The 17552-nt window shown below is 47.8% G+C and overlaps 1 protein-coding gene across 2 annotated transcripts in view; it reads left to right on the forward strand.

The window, feature by feature from the left end:
* Nucleotides 1–17552, forward strand: part of IGF2BP2 (insulin like growth factor 2 mRNA binding protein 2) — a 1316273-nt gene that overhangs the window by 574363 nt on the left and 724358 nt on the right. For both annotated transcript variants that reach the window (XM_069615761.1, XM_069615762.1), the window contains exon 8: nt 12667–12789. In XM_069615761.1, coding sequence (XP_069471862.1) covers nt 12667–12789 — 123 coding nt within the window. The remainder of the gene's footprint in view (nt 1–12666; nt 12790–17552) is intronic.

Raw genomic sequence — 17552 nt, forward strand, 5'->3', positions numbered from 1 at the left:
GACACTCAAAGAAGAGACGTCGAAGATCCCCTTCCTCGTCGTCTTCTGTTTACCTAGAAAGGGTCTCCTGCCCCACACAGCTCTCAGGCTGAGTGGGAGGAATTCAGGAAGAAAATGTTAAGCGTCTTCGAGAAAGCGGCCTCGTCCCCCTCGAAGACAGCTGAGGGTGATACCCCGGGTGAGAAACCCAAAAAATGAAAATGCCGCGAGTCGCAGCACCCGGCGAAACATTCCACCCGAGAGCGCCACGGGCCATCAGGTAAGAAGGCACCATCCTCGATGTCGTCGAAGATCCCTTCGACGCATGGATCGGCGTCGTCGGCGCCGTTGTCGAAGGGTTCTTCGACGCATCGATCGCTCGACTCGACGCCATCGTCGATGCCGATGAAGGGAGAAGACCACGGCTACTCCACAGCCAACGGTGATTCCAAGAGCCTCCGGCACGACGCTGAGACCGTCGTTGATGTCCTCAAGTAGGATCCCGATCCTCTCGAGTTCTTCGAGGCCTCTTCCGGTTTTCTCGATGCCCTTTTCGGCGCCTCCGAAGCCTGTCACATCGGCGTCGACGACATCAACGTTTTCTCGGCCAGTAATAACAAATTTGGCTCCTTCTGCCTTAGAAATGGGTTTCATACCATTTCAGAGGTCAGAGTACCCTGGATTATCTTCAATTAATGAAGAAGGGGAAGATTCTGACCAGGAAACCTTCGAGTTGCAGAGGACCACACTACCTGTTTCAGAGGATTTCACCTCTGAGGAAAGAAGGTTGAAAGACCTACAGGAGTCATTACATGAGGCAAGTGGGCTGGACACTTCCCCAGAAGTGGATTTCGTTAAACCAGACCCAGGGGAACATGCCGAAACACCCTATAGAACCCTGATGGCAAGAATTATTGAATTCATGGGTTGGTCTGCGCCTGGTTTTCAACAGGATGACCTGACAGACATATTAGACAAAGGTCCACAGGAGGATCCTGTGGTCCCCTTCCATGCAGCCTTACAAAGAAAAATTGCATCTAACTGGGAAACTCCTGAAGTTATCCCTGCTGTCAATAAAAGATTATCAGCCAAGTATAGGGTAGCTGCTGCTGACCCTGAATACTTATCGAAACACCCGACTCCAGAGAGCCTGGTGGTCCAAGCGGCAACTTCATCAAGCAGCAGGACCTCTTACCCTACTGTCCCACAGGATAGAGATGACAAGAGGTACGATTCTATGGCAAAGAAAGTCTTCTCTGCTTGTAATATGGCGTTGAAGTCCATCAACGCCACCTGTACGCTCGCCAGGTTCAGTCACACACTGTGGGAGTGTGCTTCATCAGCAGCTGAATGCGTACCCAAAGGAGAGGAAAAGGAAGCCTCCCTTAACATTATTAAAGATGGCAAAGATGCCATGTGCGAGTCACTTCAAACTGGCATTGTTTCCATTGACAGTATCAGCAGGGCCATGGCGGCAAGTACAACAATCCACAGGCATGCGTGGTTGCTAAAGTCTGGCTTTGCTCCAGATCTACAGGCCAGACTTTTGAATATGCCCTTTGACGGTTCTTCATTATTCGGAAAAAAGGCTGATGACGGTCTGGAAAAGCTGCAGACATCTAAAGCAGCAGCAAAATCTTTAGGAGCGGCTATCCGCCAAACTCCTTTTCGCCCCTCAGGAACCTCTGGGAGAGGAAAGTCCTTTCGCTATTATTCTGCATTCGGGAAAGGCAGAGGATAGCCGGCTCAAAGAGGCCAAAGGAGATCCACCCGAGGTGGACGGGTCAAAGGTACTAAGGCCGCAGCAGCAGCAGGTGCCTCTTTACCCTCGGCATCTGCATCAGCTGCCCCCAAACCACTCTGGTGTCTTTCCACACAAGACACCTGTAGTGAGCAGGTTAACTCACCATCTGACAGAATGGCAGGCTATAACGTCAGATGCTTGGGCATTGGAGACAGTTGCCCAGGATTACTGCCTACCCTTTCTACACATCCCTCAGAGTCATCCACCGGGGAACAGCTCTCTAAAAGTTCCAGATCTGCTCCTCTTGCAGGAAATTATAGACCTGCTAGAGAAAGGTGCCATAGAACCGGTACCTGTAGCGGACAGGAACAAGGGCTGGTACTCCCCCCCCCCCCCCCCCCCCCTTACTTTCTCATACCAAAGAAGGACGGAAGACTGAGACCCCTCCTGGACTTACGAGAGTTGAACAAGTTCCTCAGGAAGGACAAGTTTATGATGGTAACTCTCTCTCAGATCCTTCAGGTCCTCCAGCTCCAGGACTGGCTGGTATCTCTCGACCTTCAGGATGCTTATTTCCATGTGCCAATCCATCCCAAACACAGGAAATACCTGAGGTTCGCAATTGGCGACTCTCATTATCAATTTCCAGTACTGCCATTTGGGCTGACCTCTGCCCCGAGGGTCTTCACCAAGCTAATGTCGGTAGTGGCTGCGAGTCTAAGGAGGGAAGGGATCCACGTCTACCCCTACCTGGACGATTGGCTGATCAGGGCTGTATCTTCGGAACAAGCTCAGACCCAACTAGATTATGTCTGCCACTTTCTTCACAAACTGGGCTTCTCCCTCAATTTAAAGAAGTCACAGATGATACCATCACAGAGGCTCCAGTTCATTGGAGCGGTCCTGGACACTTCCCTGGGAAAAGCCTCGCCACCAGAGGTGAGGGCTCAAGATATTCTGCAGATGGTCAACAAGTTTCAGAATGCCCAACATCTCCCAGACTTCGACTTTGAGGTTGCTAGACCTCATGGCATCCTTCATCTTCCTTGTGCAAGAGGCTCGCCTGAGAATGAGAACTCTTCAGTGGGCACTGAGAACTCAGTGGTCGCAATTCTCAGGGAGAAATACAGATCTCCTCCGGATACCGGACAAAGTAGCCGGCGACATTCAATGGTGGGCCTATCCAGAGAACATCTTGAAAGGAGAACTGTTTTGGCAACCATGGCCGGAGATAACAGTAGTCACAGACGCCTCACTCACGGGGTGGGGAGCCAATGCCAACAACTTGACCATCAGCGGTCGTTGGTCTCCATCGGAGTCATACATATCAACCTATTGGAGCTGAGAGCGATCAGACTAGCGCTGAAAGCTTTCCTGCCATCAGTACAAGGGAGAAATGTCCTGATAATGACGGACAACACGGTGGCCATGCACTACCTCAACAAAAGAGGCGGCGTAGGGTCACTGCCACTGTGCAGAGAGGTAATGCAGCTCTGGTTTTTGGCAATTCGGGAAGGAATCTCTCTATCGGCAGTCCACCTAGCCGGAGAGAAGAACTTGACAGCGGATGCTCTGTGCAGGCAGAGCACAGTCTCCCACGAGTGGGAGTTAGCTCAGGAAGTCCTTCAAGAGATCTTCGTCCTTTGGGGAACCCCTCGGGTGGATCTATTCGCCATAAGCACCAACAGGAAGTGCGATCTGTTCTGTTCAAGGGAATTTCCCCCGAGAGGAGCTCTGGGAGACGCGTTCGTAGTGGACTGGGAGTTTCCACTCCTTTACGCATTTCCACCAGTCCCTGTTATTCCTCAAATGATCAGGAGGTTGAGAAGATTCCAGAAAACTATGATCCTAATTGCCCCGGACTGGGCCAGGAGAACGTGGTACCCGGACCTTCTAGATATGTCCATCTGCCCTCCAATCTGTCTTCCACTCAAAGAGAATCGTCTCTCGCAGAAGGGAGGTCAGGTTCTCCATCCAGACATCAGAACCCTCAATCTTCACGCTTGGCTTCTGAAAGGGCGAGGTACAAGGATTGGGATCTCCCTGATGACGTCATGGAGGCGTTGCTTTCGGCCAGAAGGCCAGCAACAAAGTCTTTATACCGCTGCCGTTGGAACAAATTTTGCAGCTGGTGTAGGGAAGAGAATATCGACCCTTTTTCATGTGGTACACCAACGGTGTTATCGTTTCTACTCTACTTGGCAAACTCAGGCCTTCAAGTTGGCACTGTAAAAGGTAAAAGGTTATCTCGCAGCGCTTTCAATCTTCAAGCGCACTGCGGAGGAACCATCGTATTTCAAACTACCTCTAGTGATACAATTTCTCAAAGGATTAACTAATGTTTATCCTCCAAAACCATTCCAGGTTCCCTTATGGGACTTAAATTTAGTCTTAAACTTCCTAATGGGCACTCCATTCGAACCACTTCACTCTTGTTCGCTGAGATTTCTCACACTTAAAACTGTCCTATTGGTAGCACTAACATCTGCTAGGAGGGTGAGCGAGCTACAAGCTCTCTCCTGTAAACCCCCACATACAATTTTCCACAAGGACAAAGTTGTCCTACAGGTGAAGCCTAATTTCCTCCCAAAGGTGGTTTCTGAATTTCATATTACTCAGGAAAATTACCTTAACTTCGTTCTACCCTCCTCCCCATCCGGGGAAAGAGGAAGAAAAGCTACATAGGCTGGACCCAAGGCGAGCTCTAAGCTTTTACATTAGCAGAATGGCTAGGATCAGGCAAGCAGACCAACTGTTTGTAGGATACTCAGGTCACAAGTTGGGACTACCCATAACAAAACAAACCATTTCCAGGTGGATTATTTTGGCCATTCTGGAATGTTACAAACTAGCAGGGAAAGAGCCACCCCAAAACCTTAGGGCTCATTCAACCAGGGGTATCGCAGCCTCTTCGGCTCTCCAAAGAGGAGTACTGGTCAGAGACATATCTGCGGCTGCCACATGGTCGTCCGCACATACATTCACAAAATTTTACAACCTGGATTCCTCCACTAGTCAAGAGACCAGATTTGGCAAGGCTGTATTACATTCATTCCATCCCTAAAGGGATACATAACATTCTTACTCCCACCTCCAATTACATGCCAATGCTATGGGAGTCTTATCAAAGATAAGGAATACATAGGAGGACACAATCCCTTCGAAGAACAAGTTTCTTCTTACCTTGTAACGTTCTATCGATGGGATGTTCCTCCGACATATTCCTTATCGCCCCTCCCATCCATCCCCGCAGTAATCCTTCCTTGTGGTTGCAGCTTACGCTCCTTCAAGGTCAATAACCAATTCAGGCATGACTTTTCTTATGCTACAAAACGGAACTGGGCAACGGACGCCGCTCGTGGCTATTTATGGGCATGGTGATGTCGGCGCCGATACAGTGGCCGTCGAAGGACATCGACTCGGCGGACGTCGACGCGCAGCGCCCTCTACAGAGAAAACATTTCCGAGGCCCGCAAGCTGGAAACGTATTAACAAAGATAAGGAATACATCGGAGGAACATCCCGTCGAAAGAGCGTTACAAGGTAAGAAGTAACTTGTTATTTTTTATCTTTAAGAATAGCTTGTAAAACAAACGTTTAAAAAGCAAAAGAATGGAATAAACAAAAGTTTATTCTAAGGTTTATTATGGTGAGAGAGGAATGTCTGTAACTATTTTATTTACTCGCCACCCTTGCTCTGATTTTCCCAAATGACTTGACAGGACGACTGGGAGTTGCTGGAAGGTGATTTTCCCGCTGTTGCATCCAGTGGAATATGCCCAGGAGCTCCAGGTGCAAGGAAGATTCCGGTCGGGTCCAGGAGCTGAGTGCAACCCTTTCAGAAGAAGAAATGTATCATGCACCAATGCAGGCCTCTTCAGGGGACACTACCAGACGTAGGGGAGCCAGTTCCAGTGACAGTTATGTGCTTGTGACCACCGAAGTTCCAGGCGTAAACGCATAACGGTAACGCTTCTGGCGTGGTAGCCCAATTCAGAGCTAGTCAGTCCACCGGACGATACAGGGACACTTCAGAAGGCTCAAAATTGCAGGAACGTGAGAAGATGTTGAGACTGGTTGGTCCCACCAGTCCAAGGGTCGAAACATCGACAAGGGCCTTCTCAAATCAGGTAGTCCAGAAGGGCATCACTGGGACAGTTCAGGAGTCGACCACAGGTCTTCAGTCAGCTGAGCTGCATGGCTACACAGGGTACGTATTTCCATTGCTGATCTACTGGAATGGCTGCAGGACTCCTATTCTTGTCCTAAATTCAGGTGAGTGCTCAAACTCTGGCCTCCAAAAGAAAGGATCTGCACCACTCTCTCAGCCAGCAGTGGTCCAATCAGGGACCACAGTGGGTTCGGCACACTAGACACACTGGCACCAGTTTGTGGATTGGGACCGCACAATCCCAACCCACTTTGTGGGGCCACACACTAATGGCATGCACTAGCCTGCGAAAACAGCAGCTTTCCCGGGCAAATGCATGACCTGAGGAGGCAGGAAGAAGGCCAAACGACGGAATGGCCAAAGAATGGCCAAAACATCTCATGGCACGGCCATCTTTGGACACTAGTTACTGTTAGTAGCCAAATGCGGTAAACACAAATTTGCATGCTAAAAATATAGCAAAAATTGTAAAAGGTATCTGCTGCCAGCAGCTTGTCTTTGGGCATAAAGTAACCAAAAATTCCATAGGTTAGAGTCTAGGGTGACACAAAAGTATCCCCATTTTACTGCATTGTAAGATGCTCAGTACAATGTTAAAATGTTGCTGAAGAAAGTAACAAGTAGAAATAGAAAAGGTAAACGTAGTTTCCTGGTACTGACCATCTGAAGGACTAATCAGTTTCCCTGTGACGAATGATCAAATGGCCAGTGGAGTGAAGATGAAGGCTTTACTTCTCTGTAACAAGTCAGTACTGGGTCGAAAGCAAAAAGTCTGGGAATCCATTGAAAACGGAGGCAACGTTGTCTAAAAGAGAAATCTTTCTTAACACTAATCAAAAGTCCCCTATCCTTCGCTTGGCATTTCTTCTCTTAAGTAGGAGTACCAATTATAGAAACTTGCATACTGCCTGTTTTTTATTGTATCCAGGCAGTAGGGCTAGCTATTATCATTCTGGGGATCCAGGATTTCTTAGTCATGAACATCTCTGCATCAATTTTGACCATCCTGTCTGAGCCCTGGGACACTACCCTGCCATGTGGCAAAAATCATCTCCTGCATTATGCCAGTTTGGGGATAAACCAGGAAGTGAGCCAGAGCATTATTTGTGGTGCAATATATGGCTCTATGTAGACTGCTGAATTGTATTTTGTGTAAACCTCCTATTACAGGAAAGCTTTTTAACTGCAACGTAGGCTCACATTATGCTTTAAACATTTCTCAGCTGATAGCTCCCATTTTCCTGTAAATCCTACAGTTGGTTTCATATATGTGTACATTGCCTCGTATTTTATTGATATCTATCTCCTCTGTTTGTAGTCCCATCAACACTTGCAACTGTTGCTTTTCGTCCAGTCCCTTTGCGAAGTTGGAGCAACTTTCTCTAGCCTCCTTAGCTTATCGAGTTAATTGTAAAATCCGTAGAGGGTCCAGGATTCTCTCCTCCCCTCCAATGCCCCAAGTTACCTTCTGAGTAGTTATTTTTCCCGAGTTGCACCTCTTTCTTTCTAGGACCTTTAAATCTACATTATTTTTTGAGCTTGCACAAGCTTGGGAAGTGTCCACATGAAATAGCACTCTATGTATGAGAATGACCATGCTGCAGTTACTGTTGCAAGAAGTTTTAAAATTTGTGCCAAGAAAACACTGCGCCACAGCAAGATTTGCATGGAAATTATTTGCAGTTTTAGAAGTTCAATATGAATGTAAACAAATAAGAATTCCTTTGTGCATTGCGAGCACAGGTAAAGCTTTAAGCGGGTCACTGGGAGGATTGAGGGGGGCAACTGATGTCCATGACTCAATTGATCTATCCTATATCCATCCACTATTTTCTGCAACAACGGTACTGATTAAATCTGCATCTTAAACCGTATACCATCTACTTATTAAACCTGAACCTTCTCTCTTCTGAGCATATTAATACTAGTTCCAATGAAGACTCTGTTCAGCATGTTCATCAACAGTTCATTTGCCACCACGAGCAGGAGGGGGGGGCAGTGTTTGGCACCTAAAGCACAGGCTTTGAGGCCTTCCTACACTTCATAGATTTATGAAGGTATTAATTAAGTGATGCCCAAAGGAGCAGGAGAAAGCACACTTCCGCTTACTTCCAAGGCCCTAGATAGTGTCAAACAGTAAGATTCTATTGACAAAAAAGTGTGGAGGAACTACAGGCGCTCTTAAATGAGGGTGGCCTTTGGTTTGTAGCTCAACTGGGAGCAAGGTCTTGGACCCGGCTACTGTTGAGAAGCCTCTGAACGCTCACACCTGAAAAAATACAACCCACTCGGGGGGGAAAAAAGCCTAGCACACCTCTTGCAAGGAGAATAAGGTTTATTCTCATAAAAAATAAGCTCTGGCAAAATTAGTACAAGCGTTGCTTTTTAAGTGTGAAACTCGTTACAGCTGACGTACATCCCATAAGGTACAAATCCGTGTAGCTAGTTGGTGTGAACCTATACATAGGCGACCTGCTCCATAGGGAATGCCAGGTCATTGGGCCCAGCTCCTCCTGTCTGTCTGTCTTCTTCCACATGGGTTTTTTATTGGTACTTCATCAGGCCCACAGCTCCTAATTAACAATTAAATGTTTCAAATCATAGCATGCCCTATCGGTTGGCCTAATGTGCACCTGGTACTGCCGACAAGGGCGCAGAATCTACTTTATAGGTCACTCTTATCTTACAAACCCCAGCTCAATCCCAGATGTGTCAGCTCTGTTCCAGTTCTTCCCACGCCAAACTTAAATGTGTTACTTGCCCTCCCTGCCACCTCGCAGCACAAATCACATGGGCCTAGGGTATCCTGCTATGATCTCTCGGATGGATTGCCAATCTAACACCTTTATGGTTGATGGTTGATGGTCTGGGACTGGCCTGTACTCTGGAATGTTGCAGTCTTGGGACAGGGGCATCTGGACACTATAACTTAGAATTCAGCCCCCTCATGACCTTGTAGGGTGCATTCCTTCTGAGTTACATGTGATGTTAGTATGAAACAATGAGAGGTTTATGAATCCCTGCAGACTTTGGCTTTCCCCACTGCTGCCCAAGCTCCTGCGTTCACGCACACTTTTCTATGTTTCACTCTTGGGCCTAGTGTCCTGCCTGCAGTGCAATGCCAGGTCTCAATTCCAAGATGGCTGCTGGTCTCCTAAGATGGTGTTTAAGTTTCTAGTACAATCTACTCCCAGTTACATCTTCTACTATAATGCAGCTTCTATTGACACCCCCATGCAACCTTTCCGAGCCTCTACAACGCACTGTTAGGCCTCTGCCTCATTCAGAACCTCTTGGGGGCCTAGGATAATGGACCACGCTTTCCAACACTACCTGGAAGTTCTTGAAGCCTGCTAGGGGTTTTATTGGAATGCTAATTATGGCATAGGAGACTGTCTTTGTCTGGGAGTTAATATGCATAAGCCCTCCTTCTCAACCTTTGCCACAGTTGCCTCATCCTGTTATAGATGGCCACATGCTAATCTTAAGTTCAAGAAAGTTTGTTAAGTCTGCTGTTGCATGTCTACATTGTGCCCTTTACCTGAACTGGGCATCACTAATATGTATTTAATTTGGGGTATGTGGAGTGCTTTGTGTCACCTTCAGACTGCTTCACAGTCCTTCTCATCCTTGCACAAAGTGAAATGTTAGTGCAAATACTCATAACATAAAATGATATAATATAGTAGGACATAACACAATGTATCATACTGTGCTTGTCTAACAAAATAAGAATTGGTCCAAACCTTGAGGGGGGAATGGGTTACATGCAGATAAATGAAAAATGAACAAAACTGAAAAATGGCCTTTGGTAAGAAAAAGAAAAATGTTGAAGGTAGAATTAAAATAAAATGCAAATGGTTTAAATAAGTAGAAGTGCAACAGGTGTTTGTGTATTGGGGTAGCACACATTATGGATACAAAATAGGGTTCTAACTTTGTATTATTTTTATTAATGACTGCATGCCGATAGTGTTGCATTAAAATCTAGCAAACTAACACGTTAATCTATGCAATATTATTTTAGCAATATTGATACTCCTGACTGTTTTATGTTTTAACTATATTAGATTGATTTACTGTGTTTGGTTAAAATTAAACTTTTCACAAGTACATACAATATAAAAATAGATATACAAAATAGCATACTCAATTCTTCAATCCTATTCCACTTCTAATTTATAATCCTAAAATCATAAAATAGACAATTATTCAATAAAGTGCCCAAATCACAACCTTAAAATATAATTAATTCCTTCACATTTCATTCTCTTGTTTGCTAATTAGTTGCTAATTAGTTGCCAAAGCCTAATCTAGACATGGGCAAGATGCAGAATCAGAGATGTCTGAAACCCACTCAACAGGCATACCCATAACATTTCTCTAAAAACTGAGTAAATCTTAAATTTAGAGAAAGCGTCTTGCCTCAGAGGTTTAATGGTTTTGTATTTTATAAACTAATGAAAAACGATCTACAGGATTTCCACTTTCTTGCATAGTTTGCAGCTTTGTTCTTACTTAAATAATTTGAGTCCTGGACCTAATACCAGCATCTAGACAATTGGCTTTACATTTCAGGAATACTCTTCACATTTCTTTATTTGGGAATTTTACAAGGTATGTCTGAGGTTGGATGTCTGCTGGCTACATTTTAATATGCTCCTTATTGTTTGCTTAGCTTTAAAATGTACACAGCCCATGAATCGTGTCATATTTCTATGCTTTATTTATGATTCCGTACAATTGCATTGAGGCATCAAGAAAGGCAACACACCACACAACGCTTTAACGCATCATGATTTCCTTTATCCATTACATCTTTTCTGTCTAGCAAGAGTATTTGGTTGCACTAGCAATATTTGATCATGAAAAGCTAACCTTCTCAGTCTAGCTACAGGTTTCGACAAGACCAGCCCCGATTACATTCTGTTCCACTGTTTAGGGGCAGAAGTAGGAAGACACAAGACCTCTCTGCATATATGCCACTCCAACACATTTAAACTTTTCAAATGAAAATCTAGACTTGTTCAGTCCCATACAATATGGTTGGCATTAATTTCAGTGCTCCATTGATGGAGCCAGAAAATAGCCACTGTATCTCTTCTGGAAACCCTTGTACATGGTCATGATGCCAAGGGCTTTAGCTTTGATGTTCCCCTGCAACCATGTTATAGCTTTCTTAGATGTCAACTATACAAGGTCAAACGCCTTAATGTCTTCTAACCTTTGGCCACTAATCTTGTCCAAAAATTACCTTTCTTCTTTTTTGTAGCAACAAACATTGATTTCGATTTAGGAATCCTATTTCCGAACTATTCCCCCATACATTCATGAACAGCAGCCAGATTGTGTCGCAAGCCATCTGATTAGGCTAGCCATCTAATCCGAACATTCCCCACCTTAAGTGTAAAGTTACTTGTTTTAAGATGCACCCATGTTTCATACCATCTTCATCAGCCCTCATCTGACGAACAAATGAAACCACCACTTACTCTACGATTGATTGGGCCGCAACTCACTGAATAGTAAAATCCAGTTTAGTATTCCAACTCAATAACAAGAATGCTAAAAAGCTCCAAAACATTTGATAAGTAACTGTTTCTCTTAATGTTCCTTGTGGATTTCCTAAAAGCCTGAAAAGGTTTTACTACCCTCTGTCGATAGGTCCAGTCCTACTCTAACACATGGAAGACCCTCAACTATAGCCAAATATGGCCAAAAAATGTTATGCCAGACTCTAGAAAACATCCTTTCCTGCCGATAAATCAAAGATGGCACAGAGTTTCTTGAAACTCACTGTAAATAAAACAACTTGTGGTCCTCAATGACAAAAACACTTCCAATCCATCCAAAACCCAGTCTCTTACTGAGCCTTTGTCATATATGGTAGTAGCAGAGGATTTGATGTCACCCTCGACTGAAAATGGCTCTCTGTAGATAAACCTGGTCCATGGTGAGCCCATCCACATCTCATTTAGCCTGCAGAGGTGTTGTCCTCTCATCTTTCTGAGGAGCGCCCAATCTTAGGGGGCACCACCTTATAAGCAGTCAAAGTGCCTTTTCTTCGCTTCATTTTGCAAAGAGTAAGACTATTTTGAGTGTTTCTTGTAAAACAAAAGAGGTGATGGTTGAAAGGTTTTGAATTATTCGGAACCTCTGGCATCGCTCTAGGCAACCCTCCAGACCGTTGGTCTTCACAGGTCGAGCCATTACAGAAAGGGGAAAGGCCATCTACAAATCTGGCTTAGTTCCACCCCAAAACAGGCTGTGCAGCCCAAAATGCTTGTTGACATCTCTTCTGCACAAGACCACAAGCAAGACCAGACATGTTTCAGCCATGTGTGACCGAAACTTTAACAGAGATGTTTTCACCTTTATAAATCTAACGCTATAAATGAACATAACTAGATCTTGGGATAAGGTTATTTCTTGATGTAGAAGAAAATCAAACTAGTAGACGGCAACTGTAATTATTTTGTCATAAAGAAAGTTTCTGCAACCTCTCCTGGTCACTATTTTATGTTACACTTGTAGGTGTATTAAACACTTTGCACCAATGCAGGACTTGCACGTTCTTAGTAGGGGATGGTGCTGGAATTACAGGAGATATTGAAGGTGTCAAATTTCCTTAATTTAAGAACAATAATGTTCACTGTTAATAACATGATGTTTAAAGAATGACATGAGAAGGTGATCAAACTTGACTAGAACATAAGTGTTTTGTGGAGTCTTGTTGAGGGCTAATCTATTTAATGTTTTTTTTATGTTTCAGTGCTGAAGAAATTCTTTTGAAAATCTTGGCTCATAATACCTTGGTTGGGAGACTGATCGGCAAAGAAGGACGAAATCTTAAAAAAATTGAACAAGACACAGGGACCAAAATAACAATTTCTCCGTAAGTGCACTGCCCTAAAGTGTTACACAAGTTATGATGTGTGGTTTGCTTTTTGTAATTCTGTTTGCAGCTCAACTGATTAAGTGAAATGTTCTACAAGCATCTATTCCATAGCTATGGTGTGCTCGAAGAACAAACCCCGCCCAAATGTCACAATTGGCTTTTGAAATATTTGTACCGCTATACTAAAGAAGAAAAGTACTTCCCTTCTCTGAGCCCCTGCTAAATGCTTTAATATTACCATTTAGTCCTACGTCCCGTCCCCTTTCCTCCATACTTGTGGGACGGGGCCGGAGCACTTTGTAAAAAGCATCCAAAATTTTGTTTAAAAAATGTGTCCTTCCTCTCTTTCTTGCGCTTCACCCTGCCCACCTTGGCTCCGCCCCGCACATCGCCCAGCAGTCCTTTTCTCCGCTCGTTCGGGACTGGACACACTTTTTCTTACTCTTTTCCTCTCTGGCTCTCGCTAGCGATCATGTACTAGTCTGTCTGTCGTTCAAACTAGACTTTCCAGATTGTTCATCTTGTCACCGACTCTTTGCAAGGGCGGATCCCCATCCTCTTTGTTTAGAGTGTTTGGGTCAGGATCCCCGTTGGGACTCTTGTTTTACTGTGACTCCCTTTCGGTCCGGGCTCTTCAGCGTCGGTTGGAGCGGTGGGAGGCGGTGTTCCGACAAACTCCTCCTTTGCATTTTCAAGCGTTCATCGACACAAAGAGGAGACGCCCGGTAAGTTCTTTACTTTTCAGAGCACCCCGGGAGGGGCATTGATCGCTCTGTCACCGGGGTTTCACCCTGAGGTGCCCGTTGGGCCTAATAATTATACCGGAGTTTTCTCCGAGGGTCTCCATAAGGGGCCTGTGGATACCGGAGTACATTCCGAGGCCCCTCCTGTGGGGGCTGCTTGTAGGCCCAGTACCACTGGGTCGTGTGGTACCGGAGCTTGCTCTGAGGCCCCTCTGTCGGCTTCCCTCAAAAATAAGACCAGGGCTCGCCCCGAGGCCTCGGCGGGGCTTGGTATTACCGAACGGATGTTCGAGGCCTGTGCCATTAAGGCTGTTACCGGACTTGGGTCCGAGGTCCCTCGTACAGAGGCTAAAGTTAACAACATTTCTGAGAGGCCTGGCAAGGCCTTATCGCTGAAGGTTGTTTCTCACCGTTCCAGCTCTTGTGGCGACGCCAGATCTGTTGAGGGGGGCAAAGAAGGAAAGTTCTTCTTTTACCGACAGTGCCGAGGTCCTTCCTGGGAAGGCTAATTTGGCGATTGGTATGTCGCAGAAACATTCCAGGCCACATAGTACCGGCTCAGCCGAGGTTCCTTATGTTAAGGCTAAAGTTAAGACCCCTGATCCATCGACGGGGACCCCTGCCTCATTTCCTCACGTGCCGCAGTTCCCTTCAGGTGATGACAAAATGACGCCCATTCCCACCACTACCGCGGCAGCCATTTTGGGTGCTACCCTACAACTACGTCATCGGCCTCAGGTGTAGGGCTTGGTTCCGTGGGTGAATATAGGGTTCCTTGTGCGCATCCTTATCGGCCGGTTTGATTGGAATGCCCGGATGCTCCTTCTGCACAATGTATCATTGCCTGCTGGGTCGTCACCCTTGATTTATGTGGATACGTCGGTGGAGGGGCCGGGGTGGCACCCTTCCCCGTTACGTCCCTGGAATTGTTCCCCTCATGAGAGGCCTCCTCTGGTTCCAAAACAGTCCCCGGAGGATGCCTTTTTCTGCAAATTTCAAACGCTCATGCGTACCGACCCCATGAGGGAATATTTCAAAGGGCTTTTTAGGGAGATATGTCCGCCCGTGCCTCTGGCTCCACCCGTACCTCCAGTGGTTCCGCCGGCGCCTCCCTTGCCTACGGTGCCTTCCCCGACTCTTCCGCCTTTGCCCCCCTTTTTCCCCTGTGGACAAGGCAGCGCCGACACCGTTCAACAGGATCCTGACATGACGGATGACACGCAAGGCAATCAGGACAACGAGGACCTGCCCCACTCGTATCAGAGCTTTTCATTACTGGGTACTGGACATGATGGGCTTCTTGGATTTTCCAGTGCCCGAGGCTCCCGACCCGCAGGAGGGCGTGCTTTCTGGGGCGTTCACTCTATCTCCTTTGGAGCGCACCGGCCTGTTCTTGCAGAAGGACGTTCTGGCCGAGGTCCGCAGGGTCTGGGAAAAAAAGCCACACTCTGGACTTTTCGTCAATAAGAAAATTGACGCACGGTACAGGCTGCATTCTTCGGAAGAGGTGGCCCTGTCGCCTTGTCCGCCCCCCTCCTCCACAGTGGTGGCTGCGGCCACTTTGCAGTCCAGGCCTGCAGCAACCCCTTCCACGACGGCTACTCAGGTTCTGGGAAAGGAGGATAAGCTCCTTGACTCCCTTGGGAGAAAGATTTTCACCAAATCAGCCTTGCAGCTCCGGCAGGCCAATGCCGAACTGGTGTTAGCGGGGGCTAATATGCAGATGTGGAAAGGTCTGTCGGATTTTGAGGAGTTCATTCCGGTCGAGAAGCTGGAAGACTTCAAAGCGGGATTATCTGACACCAGGGTCTTGGCCCAGGATCTCCTGGAGTCTGCGGCTCATCACGTAGACACCTCAGCTCGGGGCCTTATGCTGGGGGTTGATAACTCATGGCAGGCGTGGCTGCATGCTACTAAATTCTCGAAAGAAGTGCAGGACAAGGTGTTAGACATTCCGTTTGATGGTAAGGAGCTCTTTCATTCTACTACAGATGTAGAGCTGACCAAAACGAAGGATAGCACTCAGACAGCTAAGTCCTTGTCGGTCCTTGTTAAAGCCCCTTTCAAAACCCAGAGACAGTTGTCGCAAAGCCGACCCTCCTCTGGCTTTAGGGGCTTCCTAGACCAGAAATCTCGCAGAGTGGATACCCCTTCGGGGAATAACCGCCGGAGGCAACAACGTACCCGGTTTTTCTCCCGCTCCTCAGCCTCCTCCTCAGGTTCATGTGGCAGGACCACCGAGAAACCTACAAAAGGAGGTTTCTCTGCGCTCTCACGAAACCCCGGTGGGAGGACGCATCGCGTCTCATTGGGAGGCGTGGCAGACCATCACCGAAGACAGATGGTCTTGTCAGTAGCTCGGGCGGGCTTCCGCTTGCCCCTTCCCCCTACCCCACCTTTCAACCCCCCTTTTCAGCTGTCGGGCTCGCCCTCCCTCAAAGCCGAGGTCCAGAAACTTCTAGACCTCAGAGCTGTAAAACCTGTTCCCCTTGGGGAGCGAGGGGAGGGCTTCTGCTCCATCCTAGACCTTTCCCAGTTCAATCTTTTCCTACCCCAAGAGAAATTCAAGATGATCACGCCCGGCCATATACAGTCCTCCTTGCAGATGGGCGATTGGCTCAGCGTAGTGGATCTTCAGGATGCGTATATGCATATTCTGATTTGGAATCCACACAGGAGATATCTCCGTTTCTCTTTGGGAGAGGAGCACTTCTAGTTTCGAGTGCTTCCTTTCGGCTTCAGCTCTGCGCCGCGTGTCTTCATGAAGATGATGTCGGTGATTGCGGCCTATCTTCGTCTGCAGGGTATCTGTATCCGTATTTGGACGACTGACTCTTACACAGTCCTTGTCCGTTGAAAGCAGCGGGCAATCTTCAGTCTCTCCTTCAGCTCCTGTTCCATCTTGGGCTGTCGGTGAACTGGCGGAAATCTTCCATGACGGTCTCGCAGGACTTGATTTTCCTGGGTTTTCGCTGGAACACAATCTACTGCAGAGTGTACCTGACTGGGGACAGAATGGCAGATCTGTTAGCCACGTGTCAGATGTTTGTGCTTTTCTCCAGCTGAGCGTGGAGAGCGGTCGCCGGTGGCCTGAGGGGATCAGCAGGCCTGGAAAGCCCTGCCTGGGCCTCCGTGAGTTTTGTGTTCTTTGTGCAGGAAAAAGAAAGTGAATTGTTTGCACGCGCTCCCAGCGCGGTGTTTGGCCTGCTCCTGCTCCCCCCTCCCACTTCCTGGTCTTCCCCTCCCTCCCCGCCTCCCTGCCCGCCCACCCCCCCCTCTGATTGGCTGTGTGCCTGCCTCCCCTCTGGCCTACTCGACGGCCGTTCCCCACGCTCGCTTCTTTTCTCCAGCTGAGCGTGGAGAGCGGTCGCCGGTGGCCTGAGGGGATCAGCAGGCCTGGAAAGCCCTGCCTGGGCCTCCGTGAGTTTTGTGTTCTTTGTGCAGGAAAAAGAAAGTGAATTGTTTGCACGCGCTCCCAGCGCGGTGTTTGGCCTGCTCCTGCTCCCCCCTCCCACTTCCTGGTCTTCCCCTCCCTCCCCGCCTCCCTGCCCGCCCACCCCCCCCTCTGATTGGCTGTGTGCCTGCCTCCCCTCTGGCCTACTCGACGGCCGTTCCCCACGCTCGCTTCTTTTCTCCAGCTGAGCGTGGAGAGCGGTCGCCGGTGGCCTGAGGGGATCAGCAGGCCTGGAAAGCCCTGCCTGGGCCTCCGTGAGTTTTGTGTTCTTTGTGCAGGAAAAAGAAAGTGAATTGTTTGCACGCGCTCCCAGCGCGGTGTTTGGCCTGCTCCTGCTCCCCCCTCCCACTTCCTGGTCTTCCCCTCCCTCCCCACCTCCCTGCCCGCCCACACCCCCCCCCCCTTCCTCTCCCTCTGCCTATAACCTCCCCCCTCCTGGGCAGCCCTCTGCCCGGCAGCCCCCGCGGCTAAGGGCCCCAGGCCAAGGGCGACTCCTACAGTGCGGCTCCCTGTGTGTCTGCAGGTGTCCGCAGGGGACGCCAGGCGCCAGCTCCTCCGCTCTC

This window comes from Ambystoma mexicanum, chromosome 9 (genome assembly GCF_040938575.1).
Source record: "Ambystoma mexicanum isolate Mex_15411 chromosome 9, UKY_AmexF1_1, whole genome shotgun sequence".
NCBI classification, from domain to species: Eukaryota; Metazoa; Chordata; class Amphibia; order Caudata; family Ambystomatidae; genus Ambystoma; species Ambystoma mexicanum.